This window comes from Labrus bergylta, chromosome 12 (genome assembly GCF_963930695.1).
Source record: "Labrus bergylta chromosome 12, fLabBer1.1, whole genome shotgun sequence".
NCBI lineage: Eukaryota > Metazoa > Chordata > Actinopteri > Labriformes > Labridae > Labrus > Labrus bergylta.
In genome coordinates, this window is record NC_089206.1 from 20,512,654 (window position 1) to 20,537,009 (window position 24,356).

General features: G+C 40.2%; 2 protein-coding genes across 5 annotated transcripts in view; both read left to right on the forward strand.

Moving 5' to 3' along the window:
* The window catches only part of LOC109999381 (tumor necrosis factor receptor superfamily member 14-like), a 71,424-nt gene extending 55,641 nt beyond the window's left edge, over window positions 1-15,783 (forward strand). The window contains exon 10 of the mRNA XM_065960989.1: window positions 15,261-15,783. The gene's annotated coding sequence lies outside the window, so the exon portion shown is untranslated. The remainder of the gene's footprint in view (window positions 1-15,260) is intronic.
* Window positions 1-24,356, forward strand: part of LOC109981531 (tumor necrosis factor receptor superfamily member 5) — a 56,753-nt gene that overhangs the window by 16,777 nt on the left and 15,620 nt on the right. For 3 of the 4 annotated variants that reach the window (XR_010667503.1, XM_065960985.1, XM_065960986.1), the window contains exons 4-8: window positions 22,023-22,116; window positions 22,254-22,411; window positions 22,656-22,749; window positions 23,367-23,492; window positions 23,712-23,864. Coding sequence is in view for 3 of the 4 variants with exons in the window: in XM_065960985.1 (XP_065817057.1) it covers window positions 22,382-22,411; window positions 22,656-22,749; window positions 23,367-23,492; window positions 23,712-23,864 (403 nt within the window). In the remaining variant the exon portion in view is untranslated. Of the gene's footprint in view, window positions 1-15,170; window positions 15,784-22,022; window positions 22,117-22,253; window positions 22,412-22,655; window positions 22,750-23,366; window positions 23,493-23,711; window positions 23,865-24,356 lie in introns of those variants that run through there. The other variant, XM_065960984.1, reaches the window with a different exon arrangement.

Below are 24,356 nucleotides of genomic sequence, written 5' to 3' on the forward strand. Positions count from 1 at the left end.
TCGGTTGTCTCCCAAGTGAAAGGTCGGGGTTCGATCCCCAGCTCCTGCAGCAACATGTTGATGTTTCTTTGGACAAAACATTTAACCCCAAATAACTCCCTCTGCTGCATCATCAGGGTGTGAATGTGTATAGATGAGTGTGAGCTGAGATCAGATCAGATGTTTTTATTATGATTTTTATGATTTTTTTATTGTTCCTTGTACAGTTGTTCACTTTATACATTCAGTTATGTAAAAAAAACCTTTAATCTGAATGTTAAAATAATTCATGTGATGTCTTTCTGTTAAACTCTTTATTTCTGATTGAACTAAATGTATGACACGAGATGTCAGAGCGCTGAGTGAGGTTACATGTCCGGTAGACTCTTTATGTTTTTGATTCTGTTTTCAGAAAATAAATCAAGTTAATGTTTTTAAATATATTTTTATATCCTTTAGGCCAGGGGTGGGCAACTGGCAGCCCGGGGGCCACATGCGGCCCTCGTCAACCCTCAATGTGGCCCTCAGGTCAATTTTTATATATCAAAACATGAAGAAAACATGACAAAATCTGCCATGAACTATTTCCATCATAATATTTGATCACTGGTATATGTTGAGTTAAATTTGAGACATAATTGACTGTTATCGTTTTTGTATACTACAATTTGACCCCCTGGCAGTCAGAATTAAATGAATGTGGCCCTTGCTGTGACCAAAGTTGCCCATCCCTGCTTTAGGCCAACTTGTTTTGGTCTCAGGAGGAGAGGCTTCAGTCTTTGTTGAAGTGGTCGCAGGTTTGAATCCAGGGCCCCAGTCCTCGTACGTGGTTCAAATAATCAGAGCTGATGTCCTTTTAGCCTGATTTGATTCACGTTATGGTTAAAGGTTGACTAAAGCCTGACTCACACTGCGATTTTTCCCCGATTGTGTAAAAGTCGGGGTGGCATGTCGGCTCACACTGTAAGACTGAATAGTTAACGACGCCCGACCAGACCTTGAGATTGACGTGCTAAATAGCTAAATGTATTTAGTTATTATCTTCCTTTTTCTATAATTGTTCCTTCTATAACACATTTTCATTAAGTATTTAAAGTTAAACTGCACTTGCAGCAAGTACAGTATGTATTGTACAACATTGTAACAAATTTGTGTATTTTCCCAGATTGCACTAAGGGATACCCGTCCTGTGCAGCTACAAAGCTGCCAGTGTACCTGTGTGGCTGGTGCAGCCTTGTGCAACCATGTGGCAGCACTATTATACCAGACTGCACACTATTCTCAGCTCAACATCACCACTGTTCCCCCAGTGCACAGCTGCACAGAGACAGAACAGCAGTGGCATAAACCAAGAACCATGGTATGCTAACTTTATGACATACTGTGAGGTTATGTAAAGTTCTTTGTCCTTGTTTTAGGAAAAACGTTTTTTTTTGTCTAACTGCAGGGTGTTAAACCTGGTCCTGTAAATGAAATGGTCATTCTTTCAGCCAGACCCAAGGAAAGAAGACTTGCACAGGGAGTCAGGTTATTATTATTTATATATTTTTTGTCATGATTGTTTCTGTAATTATTATCATTTGTGAAAACATTTGAGTTAAAAATCATACACAGACACAAGATCAAAACATGCACATTACCAACATATACATAGACATGAGGTAGCAGTTAAGAAAAAAAGGTGTAGCTCTTGTCCAACACAGAGTTCACATTATTTTACCAGAAGTGTAATGTGCCTTTATGCAGTGTTCGGTATAGTTAGGGTAAAGACTTTTTTAAATAAATGAATACATAGGTAGAGAGAAAATAAATGAATAAGCAAATAATTATTTGTCTTTTCCATAAGAGCAACTTATATAAAGGAGTCAGGGCGCGGTCACACTGGCCATCCGTACCGTGCTCAAGCACGCTTCAACCCTAAAGTCCAGTTCATTTGACCAGTGTGACCGCTCTGTATCGTACTCGGGCATGGTACACTTCCTTGGCTTTGGCACACTTCAGAGAGGTGTGCTTCAGCACGGTACACTTCATGCACGAGCACAAGCACGCGGGTAAACAACACTGACAGCCTTCATTCTGGAGAAATCCAGAGTTTGTATCTGACTAACATGACACAATATAAGACACAAAGTAGCTGTCATGTTCTCTGTGTTGTTCTCCGATGTGCGGCCGCGGACTTGACTGCGTCTCTCTCTCTCTCTCTCTCTCTCTCTCTCTCTCCCTCTCTCTCTCCCTCTCTCCCTCTCTCTCTCTCTTGAGTCCGCCTGTTTGTAAACTGAGCACGCTTTATGTTATTATGAAGTGATTATGATGTATTGTATTATGACGTTATGTACAAGAGGTAATCGTGCTTTAGGCCCTTCATCAGTACATGCTGGGACCATGTACATGTTCTTTTGTCTGCACTGAACATCAGCAGCTCCACATGATGTCATTGGAAACATCCTTAGAAACAGCACATAAAATTGAATCTAGTACAAAAGAGCAGAGCTCCTGCATTGAGTGGCACCAATTAAGAAGATACAGAGTCACATCCTCCAAATTTAGAGAGATCTGTCACACCAGAAGTCACAGCTCTGCTGTAAATCTTGTTAAAAGGCTACTGAGACCCAGCCATCAGACTGCAGACAAGAGGAGGGGGCTTGAAATGGAGCCTGCAGCTGTAGAGGAGTACTGCAGAGCAAGGGATGTGAACCACTACCCTTGTGGGTTCCTCATCCACCCCGACGCACCATGGATGGGATCATCACCTGATGGTATTGTCTATGACCCACAGGGGCAACCAGTCTTTGGCCTCCTAGAAATTAAATACCCAAATGTAGTGATCTATGTGGACTGCCCTTATATAAAGATCAGTGAGGGCACACACACACTCAGAAAGTCCCATCCTTACTTTTGGCAAATCCAGGGCCAGATGCTGATTTCCGGTTTAGACTGGTGTGACTTTGTTGTCTATACGCAGGAAGACATGTTTATCCAGAGAATTCCCCGAGACAAGGAAACCACCATCTTTTTCTATGTGTACCTACCCACTTCCTTAGATAGCTAGACTGAAATTAGACTGCCAAGCAAAAATGCTCAGTAAGAAGCAAAGGCGTCAGCAGTGTGTTCTCCATGATGGATTCAATTTTAAATGTATGTTGTTGTTTTGCACTAGGTTCATTATTTGGTTATAATGTTTCCATTGTGCTTAAAAATGAAATGTTTTACACTTGTGAGAATGTATGTTTTGCAATACAATGTGATCGATAGCATGGGAGTGTTTCATGTATAAATGTAATTTCTAAGGAAAAGAAGGTAAGCAAAAGAAATCTGGGTCCAAGTTAAATTGGTCAAAGTGAATGTATTTCAACAAACCAATATTCAATGACTTCATCAACACCAAACAGATTTCATGTTAGTATATACAGATAATTACTATTTACAAATGAACATTTTGCCCTTAAAAGAATACAAAACAGATTTCAGTATCGTTAATTGGAACCACAGTGATCAGGATACTTGCGCGTGCCCGTCCTACATGAAAAGGGAGCAACGTGGATCACAAATCCTGATTCTCTCTGTGATTATCAATGGAGAATTTAAAGGAAAGCGCAACATTTTTTACACAACTTGAACCGCAAACCATCATTGAAGAATATGAAAACTTCATTTAACAGCCAAATCAAACACCTCGGCATCAGCAAAGGCCAGACGAGCAGCTTGGCAAGCGATTGCAGACAAATTAAATGTGTAAGTGTAAAGAATATGCTAATTGGCTGTACACTGTTCCTGTCAAAATAAACAAATAAATAAAAGAAAAATTCTCAAAAGCCACGAATCAAGATTACAGCTGACCCTCTGCACCCCCTTTGCTCGTAGTATGAACTCTTGACTTCAGGGTGCAGGTACAGAATGCCCCGGATGAGGACTAAAAGAGGCATTACATCTTTAGTACCACACAGTATTCAGCTGCTTAATAAGCTTTGATTATACAGGATGAACTCGGCACTCTGCACTTTATTTCACTTGCTACTGAAATCACTCAGTTAATCATGCGATGCTTTACTGTGTTCTTGTTGTCCTGTAAATGTTTGTTTGTATAGTGTGTTTTATGCTCTCTGTGCAAGGCAGATTCCTCTAGGGGCAATAAAGGTTTCATTCATTCATTGAAAAATGTCTGCAGTTCAGCTAGAGATACCAGAGAAGAAGTGAGACTTAATTATATAATTATAAATACCTTCAGAAACAATTTTGACTTTTTATGTTCTTGTTCCTCTTTTGAAGAGCGTAGGCAGACGCTACAGTGTCCCTCTGGCCCAAAAAACATCTAAAAAATTTTATTTTGTTACTGTTGGGACAGACAATAAAGTTTATCTATCTATCTATAAAAAGATTTGACTAAATCAAAGTGTCTGATTCTTGAACAATAACATCAAACTATTGAATATCTGTGCTCTGCTGACCTCTGGTGGTCAAAAACAGAACTGTTTAAGTGTCTGTTATTTTAACTTCAACACTGAGCTAACAGTTCAAATATTTGTAAGTTAAAGGACAATAAGAACTCTGAGGTCAAAGGTCAAAAGCTCAGTTCTGTTTCTGAAGTAAAGCTCTGTGTTTCATACTGAATATATCACCTGGAGGAAGAACTCTGAATACTGAACTCTGTCTCATCATCAATCTCATCTTTCATCTTTTCTTCAAACCTTTCTCTCCTTTCTGTCCTTTACTAATGTCTGTTTTTCTCTGTTTTAAATGGTTTTATTTTTCTTGAGCTGATTCATGTTTTACTCTTTGCTCGAGTCATTTCTTATTTATCTGATTTTATTTATTTTTTTAAATGTCTTATTGATCATGAATTTGTTAAATTGAACATAAAGCACTTTAAAGATTATTGAAAACAATTAGTAAGACTTAAAGTCAATTGAACAACACAGATTAATAAGGGTTATAGAGGGAGAAAATATAAAAAAAATAAGTAGAGAGTATTGTTCACTGTGGATCAGGAGCGCCTTCTACTGGACAACCTTCATGATGACACCATATCTAAATGATCCTAATGGTGGTTTCTCCAGTAAATATTTTTTAAAATGTTTTGTTTTTATATCAGCGCATTTATAAAAGAATCACCCATCCATCCATCTATCTACATTTTCTTTCTTATCGAGGTCGGGTCGCTGTGGCAACAGGCGAAGTACGTCAACCCAGACTTCCTTCCCTTCGACATTTTCCAGGTTGGTGCCTTGCTCAAGGGCACCTCGGCAGTGCTCAAGAAGTGATCTGGCACCTCTCCAGCTACCAGACCAACATTTAACAGGAATCCCATAAATACATGACATATTGCATTCCTTAATTGAAAATAATATAGATTTACTGATGTTCATTTTTAATCCTGAGACCTCTTCAACACGTGCCACTGCGTTTGAAATCTCATTTCTATCTTTAAAAACATTGTAATGTCGTGAGCAAGCTGACCTATTTTAAATTAATCTTCTTACAGATACAGAAATGTCGAAGACTTTGTTCATTTTCATGTGTGTTGCCATCACTGACCAGCAGGGCTGCTCATAAGGGGGAAGGGGAGCAAAAAACATAGTCCATCCTAGATTTAAGCAACGACACATGATATGTTTTCTTAGACCTAAATACTCACCAATTCTTATTAATGCAGAAATACACAAGCCAGAGATCTTCACAGACGTAAGTTTGGCAGAAAAGAAAGGAGGCATCTTACCCCAACAAACTTTCTTCATCAGCTCCAAAAGAAGATCGGAGCCAAGAGGAGAATGTGAGCCAGGAGGTTACTGATGTTGGTTTGTTTGTTTATGTTTTTGTAAATAAATGAGTTTAATTAAGAGTTATTTCTGGTGTCTCTAACTTTATTTGCCGTCTCCGAGCCGGTCATGGGTGGTGGGGCGTCAAAAAACATCCATCTCTTCAAACACCCTCTGAGCAGTGTGTTGTTAGACAGGCACAGAAAATAGAGTCTGACCCACATTCTTCACTGAGTTTCAGCTTTGGTCCCTCAGACCCGGCTGAACCGATACAAACATTCATTTGTGCCCATGTTAATATTCTGAATAACAGGTACTGTAGGATGTGCCGAGGGGACGTCCAATATGCCAAAATGTTACTGCTGCGAGAAGGTGTTCTTATGTATACGTTGAATTGTTACATGAAATACTTGATGTTTTGTATGATCTCTATTTATGTATTTTATTTAGTTATTCATTAACTGTTTTGTTAATATCTAAGAACCACAGTGTTTAAAGGTTAAGCAGCTTTATTAGTACTTATTAGGTTATCTCTGTTGTCAGTCCTTATTTAAAGTTTTTATTGAACACTGGAGAGCAGCACTGAGCGGGTCAGGAAATCAGGTAACCTTTCTGAGCCAGGTGTGTAAACCTACTGAGTGGCTCTAATTCACAGACAGGAGTGTCGGTAGTGTGAGCAGGGGCGCCGCCAGGAACTCCGGGCCCCCGTGTAAAGATATCACATTGGGCCCCTACCACGCCACCAAACTAACCTGGAAAATTTCTATGACCATCACACAAATGACCCATAAAAACTATGCTTTGTTTTACACCCTGAAAAAGGAAGATAAATAATCACTGTAATATTTCCTCATAGCTTAAAAGTAATTTAAACTTTGTAATATATGCACCTTTCAGACATTTGAAACATTTCCAGCAGGATTATTTTACTTATTAACTTGTTATAGTTAATGTTCTAAAGGCTTTTATTGTCTAAAGTGATCTTATTGGTTAGCTTATTGAATTAAAAATTATACTGGCATTAATGATAAAATGTAAACATATAATAAATCTGAATTAGATTCTACCATGACTTTAAAATGAGGCTGTAATAGTTCTTCTCTGTTCTGACTTCACTTTAATTCTTCTTACACTGCATTATCATTTGTCTCACCTGACGTGCAAAATATTTTTTTTGGGCAGAAGTAGCGAACTCAGTTTTGCTGCTAGCGCGACAACATTGATATCATATGAATTGACAGTTTACAAAGAATCTGTTGATATCAAATATGTTACTGTAGCTGGGAAAGACGCTAAATATCGCTCCAAAGTGGACTCTTTTTTACCGTAATGTAATATGTTTTACAAAATAGGGTCATATGAAATCGTATCTATGAAGGGGATTCACATGATGAATTTATGCATAAAACACAAATTGAACAAAATGATATTCTTGGCTTAATCTTAATATGCAGCCTGCCACATCTCTCACTCTTGACTCGATTGACTGCCGACAATTCAATCCAGGCGAGAGGTGGTGGGAGGACTAAACCATTCTACGCAATCAGAAGGGGGGAGAGGGGCCTTTGAGACAGACTCCACATTTTTTCCAGAAAGGAATTCTGAATGTTTGTTCATTTATTCAGAAAATTTTAGTTATCTTATAACTTAGAGAAAAAAGAGAAATAAGAAATACATTTTTATTTCAGGCCCATGAAGGGCCCCCCCTCCCCACTGGGCCCTAGGTAGTCATTCCCACTTTTCCCCCCACTACGACGCCCCAGAGTGTGAGTGAGAGCAGGAGTGAGGCTGAGACACTTGCAGGCTGAATTCAATGAAAGGAAGACACTGGAATGTGAGACAAAATGAGATGAAACCAGGAAATTTGTGCAAACAAACCTCTGGTCTCGATATGGACAAGATGAGCTGAAAGCTGCAGTCAATGAAGCTGAGAGAGCCTGTGATAAGGAAGCTGCAACACCTGTCTCTGCTGTGAGTCTAATGATGGCTATGAAATGCAGTTGGACTTCATGGAGAAGCTGGTCCAGGAAGCCTCTCAAAGCCTAGCATCTTGGGAGCTGTGGATTTCAGAAACGGAGAAAGGCAATCTAGATGGTAGAATTAAAGACTTAAAGGCAGTCAAGAACAATCTTGAAGAGAGGAGAACAGAGTTTGTGTTTGCTCTAAGAATTGAAGAGGAGGAAAAAAGTGCATCTATGTTCACTGCAGCTGCACACATGAGGACCACACCAGCAACACAGACAACACCCATTGTAAGAATTAAGCCAATTAGTCTGCCCAAGTTTTATGGTGATAAAAGAGAGTTCCACAGATGGAAGAAGGATTGGGAGAGCCTGCAAAAGCAAGGAGAACCAACCGGCTCAATGGAGGTGAGAAAGATGCAGCTTATAGACAGCATGACTGAGAGAATCACAAGAGACCTCCGCCTTTCTACATACAACACTGCAGATGACATTTTCAGAGTTATTGAAAATAGATTTGGAAATAAATCTACAATCGCCCTGGAGATTATTGAAGGTCTGGAGAGAATTCCTGTGCTAAGAGCAAAATCAACCAAGGAAAGTTATCGACCTTATCCAGACTGTGGAGAAAGCCCTGGCAGCCCTTCGAGAGCTTGGAGAGACAGATGCCATCAAAAACCCAAGAGTAACAAAGTGCATAGAGAGCAAGCTACCGGACCCTGTAAAAAAGGACTGGCTCGTCTTCATGTTAAACCCTAGCAACAATGTGACCTCGGAGAACCACTTTGACAGCCTCCTCAAGTTTTTCAAAACCCAAGAAGAAATCCTGGAAAAACTTGAGCAGCTTGTAGAAAGTGAACGATCAGAAAAGAAAGTATTCTTCTACACGTTCCACAGAGAAAGACAGTGGGTGTATTGTCTGTGGGGATGAAAGGCATAGAGAGAAACCGTTCTTTTGCAGGCGATTCAAAGAACTGAAGCTGATTGAAAAGTAAAATGTTGTGAAGAAGCTGGGAGCATGTAGGAGGTGTTTAGGGTGTCATGATGATGAGGATGATGAATGCAAAGAGGAGATTTTCTTTTGAGAACAGGTCTTTGTTTGAGGAGGATTTATGAATGTGAAGAGCAGTACAATCCAGCAGATGGCAGTAACCAAAACTTCATGGATGCCAGCCGCCACTAAAACTCAAAGAGAAGAAGAAGCACCTGTGCGCCACCTGTGCGCCACCTGTGCGCCACCTGTGCGCCACCTGTGCGCCACCTGTGCGCCACCTGTGCGCCACCTGTGCGCCACCTGTGCGCCACCTGTGCGCCACCTGTGCGCCACCTGTGCGCCACCTGTGCGCCACCTGTGCGCCACCTGTGCGCCACCTGTGCGCCACCTGTGCGCCACCTGTGCGCCACCTGTGCGCCACCTGTGCCATTCTACGCAATCAGAAGGGGGGAGAGGGGCCTTTGAGACAGACTCCACATTTTTTCCAGAAAGGAATTCTGAATGTTTGTTCATTTATTCAGAAAATTTTAGTTATCTTATAACTTAGAGAAAAAAGAGAAATAAGAAATACATTTTTATTTCAGGCCCATGAAGGGCCCCCCCTCCCCACTGGGCCCTAGGTAGTCATTCCCACTTTTCCCCCCACTACGACGCCCCAGAGTGTGAGTGAGAGCAGGAGTGAGGCTGAGACACTTGCAGGCTGAATTCAATGAAAGGAAGACACTGGAATGTGAGACAAAATGAGATGAAACCAGGAAATTTGTGCAAACAAACCTCTGGTCTCGATATGGACAAGATGAGCTGAAAGCTGCAGTCAATGAAGCTGAGAGAGCCTGTGATAAGGAAGCTGCAACACCTGTCTCTGCTGTGAGTCTAATGATGGCTATGAAATGCAGTTGGACTTCATGGAGAAGCTGGTCCAGGAAGCCTCTCAAAGCCTAGCATCTTGGGAGCTGTGGATTTCAGAAACGGAGAAAGGCAATCTAGATGGTAGAATTAAAGACTTAAAGGCAGTCAAGAACAATCTTGAAGAGAGGAGAACAGAGTTTGTGTTTGCTCTAAGAATTGAAGAGGAGGAAAAAAGTGCATCTATGTTCACTGCAGCTGCACACATGAGGACCACGCCAGCAACACAGACAACACCCATTGTAAGAATTAAGCCAATTAGTCTGCCCAAGTTTTATGGTGATAAAAGAGAGTTCCACAGATGGAAGAAGGATTGGGAGAGCCTGCAAAAGCAAGGAGAACCAACCGGCTCAATGGAGGTGAGAAAGATGCAGCTTATAGACAGCATGACTGAGAGAATCACAAGAGACCTCCGCCTTTCTACATACAACACTGCAGATGACATTTTCAGAGTTATTGAAAATAGATTTGGAAATAAATCTACAATCGCCCTGGAGATTATTGAAGGTCTGGAGAGAATTCCTGTGCTAAGAGCAAAATCAACCAAGGAAAGTTATCGACCTTATCCAGACTGTGGAGAAAGCCCTGGCAGCCCTTCGAGAGCTTGGAGAGACAGATGCCATCAAAAACCCAAGAGTAACAAAGTGCATAGAGAGCAAGCTACCGGACCCTGTAAAAAAGGACTGGCTCGTCTTCATGTTAAACCCTAGCAACAATGTGACCTCGGAGAACCACTTTGACAGCCTCCTCAAGTTTTTCAAAACCCAAGAAGAAATCCTGGAAAAACTTGAGCAGCTTGTAGAAAGTGAACGATCAGAAAAGAAAGTATTCTTCTACACGTTCCACAGAGAAAGACAGTGGGTGTATTGTCTGTGGGGATGAAAGGCATAGAGAGAAACCGTTCTTTTGCAGGCGATTCAAAGAACTGAAGCTGATTGAAAAGTAAAATGTTGTGAAGAAGCTGGGAGCATGTAGGAGGTGTTTAGGGTGTCATGATGATGAGGATGATGAATGCAAAGAGGAGATTTTCTTTTGAGAACAGGTCTTTGTTTGAGGAGGATTTATGAATGTGAAGAGCAGTACAATCCAGCAGATGGCAGTAACCAAAACTTCATGGATGCCAGCCGCCACTAAAACTCAAAGAGAAGAAGAAGCACCTGCGCGCCACCTGCGCGCCACCTGTGCGCCACACTCTTCCCATTAATTTCCTCGGAAGAGCCGGAGAGTCGTACCTCTTCTTTCAGGTAACGTCGTCATTAAGAGAAGTTTTTCCGTGTTTTTCTCACCACCTTTTATAAAAGAAACAGACCTAACAACATTGGTGAAGCAGTGTGAAAGTCCGTCTTTGTTGTTTTAAAGTTAAAACTCTTCGTCTGCGTGATGACATGTTTAAAAATAGCCAGGCTTCTGAAATATCCTCAAACATCAGTCACGGAGAATACAAAACAAGAAGACTTGAATGAATGAGGTTTTATGGAGGAAATTTGCTGTCTACAGAGAAAGTGACACCCTGCACTGGTCACCAGCCATTCACAGGGCTGACATATAGAGTCAGACAACCAGCCACACTCACATTCACACCTACGGACAATTTAGAGTCAGCAGTTAACCTAACCAGCATGTCTTTGGACTGTGGGAGGAAGACGGAGTACCCGGAGAGAACCCACACATGCACGAGGAGAACATGCAAACCGTAGCAGCAGCGGTCCCACCAGTGGTTACGAGCCGACGGCATAAAACCCAGCAGATGGACAACAAAGAACCTAGTCTCGCAGCCACCTTAGAGGCGGTGGTACCACCCGGGCCAATGGCATTCTGCACAGCACATTGACTACTGCATGAGCAGTTGGTCACTTACAGGATCAACAACAATGAAACATGTTGAGTCTCTGTATGGAAAAGCTCTGAAAATAATAGACAAGAAACCTTTTCGTATCACAAAGCATGATAGCTTGTGCAACATCAGGAAGATCAGACCTTACCTGTCAGAACATGCTACACAGCTCCTGGTACAAGCTCTTGTGATATCACGCATCGACTATTGTAACTCTCTACTGGCAGGTCTTCCTACATGCACTATCAAACCTCTGCAGATGATACAAAATGCAGCAGCACGACTGGTCTTCAACCTTCCTAAAAGAGCACATGTCACTCCGCTGTTCATCTCCTTACACTGGCTCCCAGTTACTGCTCGCATCAAATTTAAAACTCTGCTGCTCGCTTACAAAACAGACACAAAAACGTCTCCTCCTTACTTTAACTCTCTCATCCAGGTCTACACTCCCTCCCGCCCACTACGCTCTGCCAATGAAACGTGTCTGATCCAACCTTCACAACAGGGTCCTAAGTCTCTGACTACACTCTTCTCCTCTGTTGATGGTCTCCATATCATTGATGATGATGATGGTTTTTGTTTGATAACGACGACTTATAAGATGGTTTCTATACTGATTAGAGCTCTCAAGAACTGGCGTCATTGTTGTGCTTTGCCTCTGGTCACTTCCTGTCAGCACCTCTGGTCACTTCCTGTCAGCACCTGTGTGTCCAATCGGACTCGAAGCTGATTGTTTGCTCTTACTGACATTGTTCCCTTTTTTCTAAATCCTTGCTTGTGTTGTACTTACTCTCTGATGTACGTCGCTTTGGATAAAAGCGTCTGATAAGTGAATTGTAGAATTGTAGCTCGTATTTTAGAAGGATGTTACTCCTCCGAAAATACAGGCTAGTAAGCTTTGACAACTTCCAAACATTTTAAATTGCCTGTTTGATGTATAAAGTCCTACATGGGCAGGCTCAACCTCCACTAAATGATTACATCAAACAGAAAGCTATAAATGACTCCTCAACTAGAGCCACCAGAGCCACTGTGAGATTCCCCTCAGACGATCAAAACATTTTGTCGTTCAAAGGGAGCACATTAAAGAACATCATCATCTTTATGTTCATTAATGTGCACTGTCCCTATTTTAAATAAATAAACTGACACTAACTAAAAACATGCAAAAGCTGTTTAATATTTGTATTATTTTCAACATATACATTTAAAGATGATTTACCTTTACAGTTACCTTTAAACATATTCATTATATACTATCGTCCTCTGTTCCACTTACCGTCTTCTTGTTCCTCCTTTTCTCACCCAGACAGATTATTCTTCTTCATTTTCCTTTGGTGACTTTATTGGCAAGTTTAAGATTTCACTGGAACAATGCATTTACAGTTGAAAGCGCAACAAGATTGAGTTCTGTCGGGTGGGGCCCCCTGAGGGAGGTTTCCTACTGTCGTTGCAAAATTTGCATATTTTGGACTCAGCTGTGTTTAAAGTTTTTCAGACCTACTGGGCTGTCAGTTGACAAGCAGCGCCTCTCTCTCTCTCTCTCTCTCTCTCTCTCTCTCTCTCCACTCTGACATAAGTTACTGAAGGAGGAGAAGTTTCATGTTGTTGAAGCGTCCATGTGGAAAAAAAGGCAACTCTGTCTCTTCTGATTGTTCAAACAACAGAAAAGAATAAATAATGTCTTCTTGTTATTTCAAACAGGACATTGGGTTTATGAAGACTGCACAGACCTCAGAAATACTCTCTGTAAGCCCTGCACTGAAGGAACCTTTTTGGACGAGCCGACTTACCGTACACGGTGCTACGACTGTAAAAGCTGTGATGAAGGTAGATCTCTTACATTATTATCAAACTAAATAAAGATCAGAACATGTTACTAAACAGTCATCACTGTAAAACCAGCTTTCTAACCTTCAGTTAGTTTGAGTTTGAGCCTCAAACACAGAGATGATCATCTGAGTACTTGTTATTTCCTTACACCAAACTGTTCTTTAGTAGAGCAGAAGTACAGTAGTTCATAAATAACCTCTGTGTTTGTGTCGACAGGTTCTGCTCTGAAGATGAAGACGTCGTGTACGATAAAATCAGACACAGTTTGTGAACCTCTGGAAGGATTTTACTGCTCAGACTCTAGAAAGGACTGTGAGGAAGCAAAGAAACACAGACGCTGTGAACCAGGAGAATACATCAGAGAACACGGTTAGTTAAACACATTTCACTTTTATTGGAAGTCTGTTCTGTCATAATCAGGATTATTTACAGACCACTGACAAAGAAATCATTTCTTCTGTCTTATGAGTCACCATCTGAAGATTTTCTGAACTCTCTGGATCGTAATATTCCAACAAAAACGGTCCTGCTGCATCAGAACGAGTCCCAACCATCCAAATCTAGAGAAAGATTGAATCCAAACACATCACATAAATAAAGATCTACAGATTGATTCAAATTGTCCACCGCTGTTCCAGATTTCCTGCTGTATTTTCTGTGATGATTCATTTTTGTGAATGTTTTTTTAAAATTAGGATACTCAAAACTCTAACCTTTCGATTGGCACCCCATTTGGCAAATTAGGACCTTCCATTCAGTTCCCAGTCTATTACAGCCAATGAGATGAAAGGATTCTGTATTCTGATGAATCTATACCCAGCCAATTGCCGCCACTATGCTGGCGACTGACGTTTCTTGTAGCCAATGACATTCTGAACACGAGGCTTTTTAAATTTGAATTTGAATTTATTTATTTAATAGGGACGATGCAATTTAACATAGTTTGAATACAGAGCATGAAACTGATGTGCTGCACAGAGAGCTTATAGCGATTGCTAATTTCCAACTCTTGTCTCTAGTTGGGCCTTTGATTAGCTGAAATGTGTTTGACCAACTGATAAGATAATTACATGACATCATTTTGTATATATGGTGATAGAGGGACTGTGTTCATGTCTAAAACAACCTCTGTGAAATATTCTCATGTGTTCTGTATTTCCTGCAGGAACTTCCTCCACAGACACCGTGTGCTCCACCTGCTCTGATGGAACATTTTCAGACGGGACGTTTCCATCTTGTCAGAATCACACACAGTGAGTGAAGCTTCACATCACACATGGACTCTCCAGATGTTCCTGTAATAACTGTCCCTCTATCATTACAGATGTGAATCAGAGGGTCAAGAGCTGCTGAGAGCAGGAACTGAGACAAAGGACGCTCAGTGTGGAGATATACCATCAGACTGGACTGCACTGATAGTCGGTGTTGTTGTTTTTGTTGTTGATGTGATGTTTTTAGTCTTTGTACTCGGAGTGTGTTATTTCAAACGGAGGAAGATTAGACATCTAATCTCAGGTAAGGTTTCCACTGTGACAATGAAACATGATCATGTTTATTTTATAGATATTATGGTCTGTCTCATCATTCATTTGATTTTTATTTCTAATGTTTTATTCCAGGAAACATAAAAGAAACACTCTCTCACCAGGTATGTTTTAAACTCTCTTTACTCTCAATCTGTTTTATGTTCAATGATTTAATAAAGTCTCTCCTATTAATGTTTCCCGTACAGGAAGATGTGATGCTTAGAGAATAAACCCTGAAGAGTCTGAAGTCAGATGACTCCAAAGAGTCGAAGGTGAGCCAGCAGAGCTTTGATCAAATGTTCTCTGACTGACTGAGATCAACTCTGTCCTGTTTTTACAGATTTACTAAATGTTTGATTTAAACTAAATCTCTTTTCTCGTCAGGGTGAGACGGTTCAGACTGAACTCCTGCAGAGTGAATCATCTCCAGGATCCTGTTCTGGTCCACCTGCTGGATCCTGACACACTGTTGAGATCTGTTTATATGTATATATGTGTTTATATGTATATCTGTTTTTTTATCTGTTCCAGTTTTGTTTTTGAGACGATGATTGAACACAAACACTTTCATCAGCGCTCCATCGGCTCTCTCACCATCAAGTTTAAATCTTTTAGAAATTAAAGATTTTCCCTTTAGTTTCTTGGGTCGGCTGTCGGTCAGCGGTGGTCGGTCGTCTCCCAAGTGAAAGGTCGGGGGTTCGATCCCCAGCTCCTGCAGCAACATGTTGATGTTTCTTTGGACAAAACATTTAACCCCAAATAACTCCCTCTGCTGCATCATCAGGGTGTGAATGTGTATAGATGAGTGTGAGCTGAGATGAGATCAGATGTTTTTGATGATTTTTATGATTTTTATTATTTTTTTATTTACTTTTGGGTTTGTAAAAAAGCCTTTGTTCCACTATATGTTAAAATAATTCATGTGATGTCTTTCTGTTAAACTCTTTATTTCTGATTGAACTAAATGTATGACACGAGATGTCAGAGCGCTGTGTGAGGTTACATGTCCGGTAGACTCTTTATGTTTTTGATTCTGTTTTCAGAAAATAAATCAAGTTAATGTTCTAAAATATATGTTATATCCTTTAGGTCAACTTATTTTGGTCTCAGGAGGAGAGGCGTCAGTCTTTGTTTAAGATTCTTAAATGTCAGTTTTATGGCTGTGTACCAAAAGACCAAAAGAAAGCAGCGAATAGAAATGTCTGCAGGTCAGCTAGAAATACCAAAGAAGAAGTGAGAATTAAATATATTTAAATTAATAACTGCAGGGACTTCAAGTTTAAATGTTGACTCTTTATGTTCTTGTTACTATTGTAAAAAGGGATGAATAAAAAGATTTGACTAAATCAAAGTGTCTGATTCTTGAACAATAACATCAAACTATTGAATATCTGTGCTCTGCTGACCTCTCGTGGTCAAAAACAGAACTGTTTGAGTTTCTGTTATTTTAACTTCACTCTGAGCTAACAGTTCAAATATTTGTAAGTTAAAGGACAGTGAGAACTCTGAGGTCAGAGGTCAAAGGCTCAGTTCTGTTTCTGAAGTAAAGCTCTGTGTTTCATACTGAATATATCACCTGGAGGAAGAACTCTGAATACTTTTTTTATTTCACTTGAGCTGATCCATGTTTTACTCTCTGCTCGAGTCATTTCATATTTATCTTATTTTATTCCTTTTTAATTAATCATTGATAATCAATTAGTGAAATTGTACATAAACACTTTAGAGATTAAATATATAAAACAGTAAGACTTGAATTCAATTGAGCAACACAGATTAATAAGGGTTATAGAGGGAGAAAATATAAAAAAATAAGTAGAGAGTATTGTTCACTGTGGATCAGGAGCGCCCTCTACTGGACAACCTTCATGATGACAACATATCTAAATGATCCTAATGGTGGTTTCTCCATGAAATATTTTGTAAAAAAGTTTTGTTTTTATATCAGCGCATGTATCAAAAAAAATCACCAAGGGTACATTTTCTTACTTATCGAGGTCGGGTCGCTGTGGCAACAGGAGAAGTACGTCAACCCAGACTTCCTCCCCTTCAACATTTTCCAGCTCCTCCTGGAGGATTCTGAGGCGTTCCCAGGACTGAATGATATCCCTCCAGTGAACTCTGGGTCTACCCCAGGGGGTTCTCCTGGTCGGGCATGTCCGAAAAAAAACCTCCAAAGGGAGACGTCCAGGAGACCCAATCAGACGCCCGAAACACCTCAACTGTCTCCTTTAGATGTGAAGGAGTCGCGGCCACTTTTTCAGTCACTACCCATAATGCATCTTTTTACAGTCTATGGCGTGACCACAGAGGGTTGGAATGAAGATCGGTAATGAAGATCTGCCACCCCACAGGCATTGTCCCAGACCTCAACGTGGCATTGAAGAGACGTATCAGCCAAGACAGCCCAACAATGTCCAGAACCTTTAGCATCTCAGGGCAACTCTCATCCACACCTGGTGCCGCTGAGGAGCTTTCTCAGTGACCTCTGCTAAGGTTAGTGGTAAGGTTCACCCCAGATCTTCAGACTCTGCCTCCCCTTCAGAGGATGTGTTGGTTGGGTTCAGGAGTTCCTCAAAGTATTCCTTCCACCACCCCACGATGTCCCAAGTTCGGGTCAGCAGTTCTCCATCCCTGCTGATAACAGCCCGGGGAAAGCCCTGCTTTCCCTTCCTGAGCCGGAGAACGGTTTGCCAGAACTTCCTTGAGGTGATCCGAAAGTCCTTCTCTGTAGCCTCCCCGCAATCCTCCCACACCAGAGGAAGACCCCGGAGAAACAAGAAGAAACAAATTGAGACTCTCAGACAGTTCTGTCTTTGACCACTAGAGGTCAGCAGCAGTACACAGCCATAAAACTGACATTTAAGAATCTGACACTTGGATTTAAAAGTTCATGAAAAGCATGTGATTAAGGTTAGATAGATAGATAGATAAATAGATACTTTATTGATCCCGAGGGAAATTCAAAGCATCCAGTAGCAGGTTACAAGACGTACATGACATGAAACATTTGTTACAAATTAAGCCGCAAAAAAATGCCGCAAAACCGACCCCCCCCCCCCTGCATTCTGTTCAGGGTCCTTCTCTCTGCCACTGTCACTAGAGAGTCCAGCTCTGTGCCCACCACAGAGCCAGCCTTCCTCACCAGTCTGTTCAGCCGTTCTGCATCCCTCTTCTTGCTGCTTCCTCCCCAGCACACCACAGCATAGAAGAGGACACTGGCCATCACCAACTGGTAAAACATCTGCAGAAGCTTCTTTACAGATGTTGAAGGACCCCAGCCTTCTCAGGAAGTACAGACAGCTCTGTCCCTTCCTGCAGATAGTGTCCATGTTTGATGACCAGTCCAGCCTGTCGTTCAACTGCAGCCCCAGGTACCTGTAGGTCTTGACCACCTCCACGTCGACCCCCCCGATGGAAACAGGTTGGGGATGTGGCTTGTTCCTTCGGAAGTCCACCACCATCTCCTTGGTCTTGGAGGTGTTCAGCTGCAGATGGTTTGAACTGCACCACGTCCCCTATCAGGCTCCTGTACTCCTCCTCCTGTCCATCCCTGACACAACCAACTATCACAGTGTCATCCGAGTATTTCTGCATGTGGCAGAGCTCAGAGTTATACTGGAAGTCAGAGGTATACAGGGTGAACAAGACAGGAGAGAGCACGGCCCCCTGTGGTGCTCCGATGCTGCTGACCACAGAGTCAGATGTGCAGTCCTTCAGTCTGACGTACTGTGGTCTCTCTGTGAGGTAGTCCGTGACCGGTCTCACCTGGTGCGAGTCCACCGTCATCTCGGTCAGCTTGTCTCTCAGTAGGAGGGGGTGGATGGTATTAAAGGCGCTAGAGAAATCAAAGAACATGATTCTCATCACGTCGCTCCCTTTGTCCAGATGAGAGTAAGCCCTGTGTAGTAGATAGAGGATGGCATCGTCCACGCCTACCTTCGCCTGGTAAGCAAACTGCAGTGGATCCTGGGCATGGTGGACCTGGGGTTAAAGGGTTACTGGGACTAGAAAAGTCCACCAAAGGACTAAAATACAGTTCAGTTCAGATTAAATACCAAATTTCCGTCTACTTATTACCATAGTGCAATACTAACTTTTGAAAAGGCTTCCACCTGAATTGTTTGTTTTGATGTACACTGAGCAACAAGTCATGATGGACAAAGTGTGAGGTGTTGTCTTCATGTCTGTTTGCCTTTTTGTTTGTTTGTCCCCTTCAATGATATTCATTAATCTTCCTGTTTTATTATTATCTTTAATTCATTTGTTGTTTGGACCATAAAATATCATTTCCCAGCGTTTACTTTATAAAGTGATGATAAAAAACAGAAACAATGCAAAAGATAGAGAGCAGACATCAGAACCATGGACAGAGTCAGAACAGACATAAAATGTGAGACACAAATACATATTAGAAATAATCTGAAGAAATGTATTAAAACAGAGATGATTCTTTTTTCAAATGAATTGTAATTTTTTATTGTGATTATTTTTCAAATGATTTGTTTCTGTGGGAGGAAACCGAAGTGCTCGGAGTAAACCCACACCACCCAGGACTCCATGTGGGCTCACATGTCGTCTATGCTTTCTATTATAACAGAATGAGATCTTTCTATTTTGTTCTGGAGGAAGTGAAAACTATATAGTTCTACTTTTCATATAGAGAATTATGTCATCTTACTGAAATTATTTGGGTTTATTACACTCTAAGATTTCATAATGTTTGTATTTTTAATGAAATTTTGTTCATCAAAATAAATATATATTTTTTTAATTTACTCTCAGCTCCATCCAACCGTCTGCAGAGACTGGCTGCAGGACTCTTTCTTTACACTTTGGAGGATACGACAGATTTGATGTGGCTAGAGGAACTTTCTGAGTCATGTGTTTCATAAATAAACATGTTATAATGTAGACAAGTATAAATTAGTCCCACCTGTGTATATTTGAGAACATTGCCTTTTACACGCTGAAGAAGAGCATCTGCTCGAAACGTCCTTGTGTCAAATAAAATAAAAATGTAGTTTGACGTTGAAATGGAGTTGAGCATGTTTTCTCCATGATTTCTCAGACTGCAGACAGATACTATTGGATGGTTCTACTTTTAATGCTTTATTTTGAAGGGCTGAAAAACGAAAGTTAAATTTTCAGCGACGCCATTTGGAGCATTAAGGTATGTGTGTCCGTGTTTTATTAAGTTAAAGACTAAACAACATTGGAGAACAGTGTAAAAGTGAATCTTTGTTGTTTTAAAGTTAAAACTCTTCTGGTGTGAAATGTTATAAATCCTCTAATGATCACTAAATGAACACAGAGGATCCTGAGACACTCAGACTGTCTGACACTTTAGACTTTATGGAAATACATGAAAATAACCTCAAACTTCAGGGCAGACATAAGGACTACAACAAGAAGACTCATAGGGAGAAAATATTGAAGTTATTTCTAAACATGAAGTCTTCGTGACTTCCTGACTGTTGTTGACGAGTCTTGTAATCTTCCAGGAAATGGCTCCTCAACAAACATTTCTCTGGTCTCTGTGCACTTCATTATAGTTTGATGATAGATTGGTAAATGACACATTCAAATATAAAGTTTGGACAATGTTGATTGAAACTTTCAGTGCTGGAATGTTTCAAAATGCACTGTGGATTTTTGATAGAGAAATGTGAAAGTTGGAGAAATGTACACATTCAGTGGTATATGTTCATAACTCTATACATAACAAACTGTCCTCAGAGGAAATTTGGTCCCTGTAAAACTGTTGGAAGATAAAATGCTGTGCGAGAAGTTGTGGTGGAGGGGCCGCAACAGTGAAACACTCTCTGGTAACTTTTTAGCTCCAACAGTCTTCCAGGGACCCATTTTTACATTTGAATAAAGTTTGTGTATTCAGTTCAGAAAATATAACAAAGAATTGTTTCACCACTCCAACTTTCAAATTTCACTACCAAATCTACATTAACTAATTAACAGAAAATATATTCCATACATCAAATAAAGAAAACAAAAATCAGGTGAACATAGAAATAGCTCAGGCAAGGCAAGAGACATTAAAAGAGCAAGACTTTAGATATATCCAAATCAAGTTTTTTGGCCTTTCTGTTCTATTTTCCATATATTTTAATGCTTTAAAGTAATTGACTAAATAACACAAAGACATAAAAAGAGGGGTTGATGTTTTTTTCATTTACAAGTATAAATTTACCCAAAATTATAACAAGGTTAACAATGTCTGAATATAATAGAGGATATCTTTATTAGAAAATGTAGGAATGTTATCAATCTTTAAAGACAACCAGCTGTGGATATCAGCCCAACATGTTTTACTGTATGAGCAGTCAACAAATAAATGTTCCAAGGTTCCTACCTCTGAGGAGCAAAAAGCACAGGCATCTACTTCAAAATGGAGTCTTTTGTGTAAAAAATCACAAACTGGGTCGATTGCACATGCAACTTTAAAATGTGTTTCTTTGAGCGTAGGAGTAACTGGACATGACAGATAAAAAGAAAAACACAATTTTCTCAAGGTGTCGTCAAAGTTACCAGAGCTAGTATTGAAGTCTCTTGTTTTTCTGTTTAAAGACTGTTTCAGCGTCTATCAAACAGATCAACTTCACCAACTTTTAAACAAGAAAGGTACACACAGAGAATATGACATGTTACTTTAGATCATTTGTTGTAAATTCTTCAAAGGTAAATAGGTATCCCTCTGTATTCAGTGAATGCCAATTTTTCTAACATCATATTTAAATCATTCCCATTTATTCAATGGGGATAAATAACTTTGTAGTTCGACCTTTTTGATTAAGGAGAGGGTCCTTTTGCAAAATCAGTTGCTTTTTAATACACTATTGTTACACTTCCAGATTAACGGCCCTTATTTTAGTATGTTGTTATTGTATTAACTACATAGAGTCATTACACAGTGATCAGTAAGAGAAGGACAGATGTCACAGTCTGAGGACATATCGACTAGATTGCTCGTTATTAGCCAAAAGTCTATCCTAGAACACTGAGTTCGTCTGCTATTATTACTCCAAGTGTATTGTCTCTATCTGGGTTATTATAATTATATTATATCGTGTCTTGACTCCAGTATCCTGATAATATCATATTCATGGTTTGGACTTCACACTGTTTTTACTCTGTGAAATATTAAACAGATTTATCATCATCAGGTAGTATTCATGTACACTTTGTCTTCAGTGAGAACATTTCTCTTTCTCTTCACAGATTCTCCTGCTGAACGTCTCCACAGGTCAAACTCTGACATGTGGTCCATACGAGTATGAGACACCTGGTGGATGCTGTCCTATGTGTCCACCTGGTAAGATCCAGTTCATAATTAACTTTATTTAATTTCCATTAATGTTTGAGACATTTTACACCTGGTAACAATCTGCATCTGTCCTGATGATGAAGATGGTGATGATGATGATGATGGTGATCTCTCTCTGACTGCAGGAAGCTGAAAACACTTTTCTCTGGGAGTGTGTTACCTGTCCTGGTTTGGAGTTACATTTCTCTTGGTCCTAAATCTGTGTTGGTTCAAACAGACGAGGAATCTGTGCTGGTCTTCTGTTACAGAGAGAATGAGACCTGGATCAGCTGCAGTGTTTCTGGTAAATGATCTTATTGAATTATCTGAGCACTGATTGAGGTTTTATATTTCTCCTCTTCAACATTTCTATCTGTGTAAATATTTGTTCTGAATGATTCTTCTTCACACAAACAGACAAACTTCAGATGTGAAGATTTGAACTCTTTCCCTCTTCTCTCTTCATGGACTGGATGATGATTTTAGATTTCTCTCTGTATTCATGTACACTTTGTCTTCAGTGAGAACATTTCTCTTTCTCTTCACAGATTCTCCTGATGAACGTCTCCACAGGTCAAACTCTGACATGTGGTCGATATCAGTATGAGATACATGATAGATGCTGTCCTATGTGTCCAGCTGGTAAGATCCTCATGAATGTTAAAGAATCTTTAATTAAAGTTTATCAGGTTAGTTTCAATGTCCCTATTTTAAATAAATAAACTGACACTAACTAAAAACATGCAAAAGCTGTTTAATATTTGTATTATTTTCAACATATACATTTAAAGATGATTTACCTTTACAGTTACCTTTAAACATATTCATTATATATTATCGTCCTCTGTTCCACTTACTGTCTTCTTGTTCCTCCTTTTCTCACCCAGACAGATTATTCTTCTTCATTTTCCTTTGGTGACTTTATTGGCAAGTTTAAGATTTCACAGGAACAATACATTTACACTTGAAAGCGCTGTCGGGTGGGGCCCCCTGAGGGAGGTTGAGCCTCTGCTGTGTTTTAAAGTTTTTCAGACCTCCAGGGCCCCCTGCTGGTCGTCTGGGGCAACAAGCAGAGTACTGCCTTGTCTCTCTCTCTCCCTCTCTCTCTCTCTCTCTCTCTCTCTCTCTCTCTCTCCACTCTGACATAAGTTACTAAAGGAGAAGTTTCATGTTGTTGAAGCGTCCATGTGGAAAAAAAGACAACTCTGTCTCTTTAAAAGAAAAAAGAATAAAAAATGTCTTCTTGTTGTTTCAAACAGGAAGTTGTGTTCATGAAGACTGCACAGACTCTGGAAGTACTTTCTGTAAGCACTGCACTGAAGGAACCTTTATGGACCAGCCGACTTCCCGTACACGGTGCTACGACTGTAAAAGCTGTGATGAAGGTAGATCTCTGACATTATTATCAAACTAAATAAAGATCAGAACATGTTACTAAACAGTCATCACTGTAAAACCAGCTTTCTAACCTTCAGTTAGTTTGAGTTTGAGCCTCAAACACAGAGATGATCATCTGAGTACTTGTTATTTCCTTACACCAAACTGTTCTTTAGTAGAGCAGAAGTACAGTAGTTCATAAATAACCTCTGTGTTTGTGTCGACAGATTCTGCTCTGAAGATGAAGACGTCGTGTACGATAAAATCAGACACAGTTTGTGAACCTCTGGAAGGATTTTACTGCTCAGACTCTAGAAAGGACTGTGTGGAAGCTAAGAAACACAGACGCTGTGAACCAGGAGAATACATCAGAGAACACGGTTAGTTAAACACATTTCACTTTTATTGGAAGTCTTTTCTGTCATAATCAGGATTATTTACAGACCACTGACAAAGAAGTCATTTCTTCTGTCTTATGAGTCACCATCTGAAGATTTTCTGAACTCTCTGGATCGTAATATTCCAACAAAAACGGTCCTGCTGCATCAGAACGAGTCCCAACCATCCAAATCTAGAGAAAGATTGAATCCAAACACATCACATAAATAAAGATCTACAGATTGATTCAAATTGTCCACCGCTGTTCCAGATTTCCTGCTGTATTTTCTGTGATGATTCATTTTTGTGAATGATTTTTTAAAATTAGGATACTCAAAACTCTAACCTTTCGATTGGCACCCCATTTGGCAAATTAGGACCTTCCATTCAGTTCCCAGTCTATTACAGCCAATGAGATGAAAGGATTCTGTATTCTGATGAATCTATACCCAGCCAATTGCCGCCACTATGCTGGCGACTGATGTTTCTTGTAG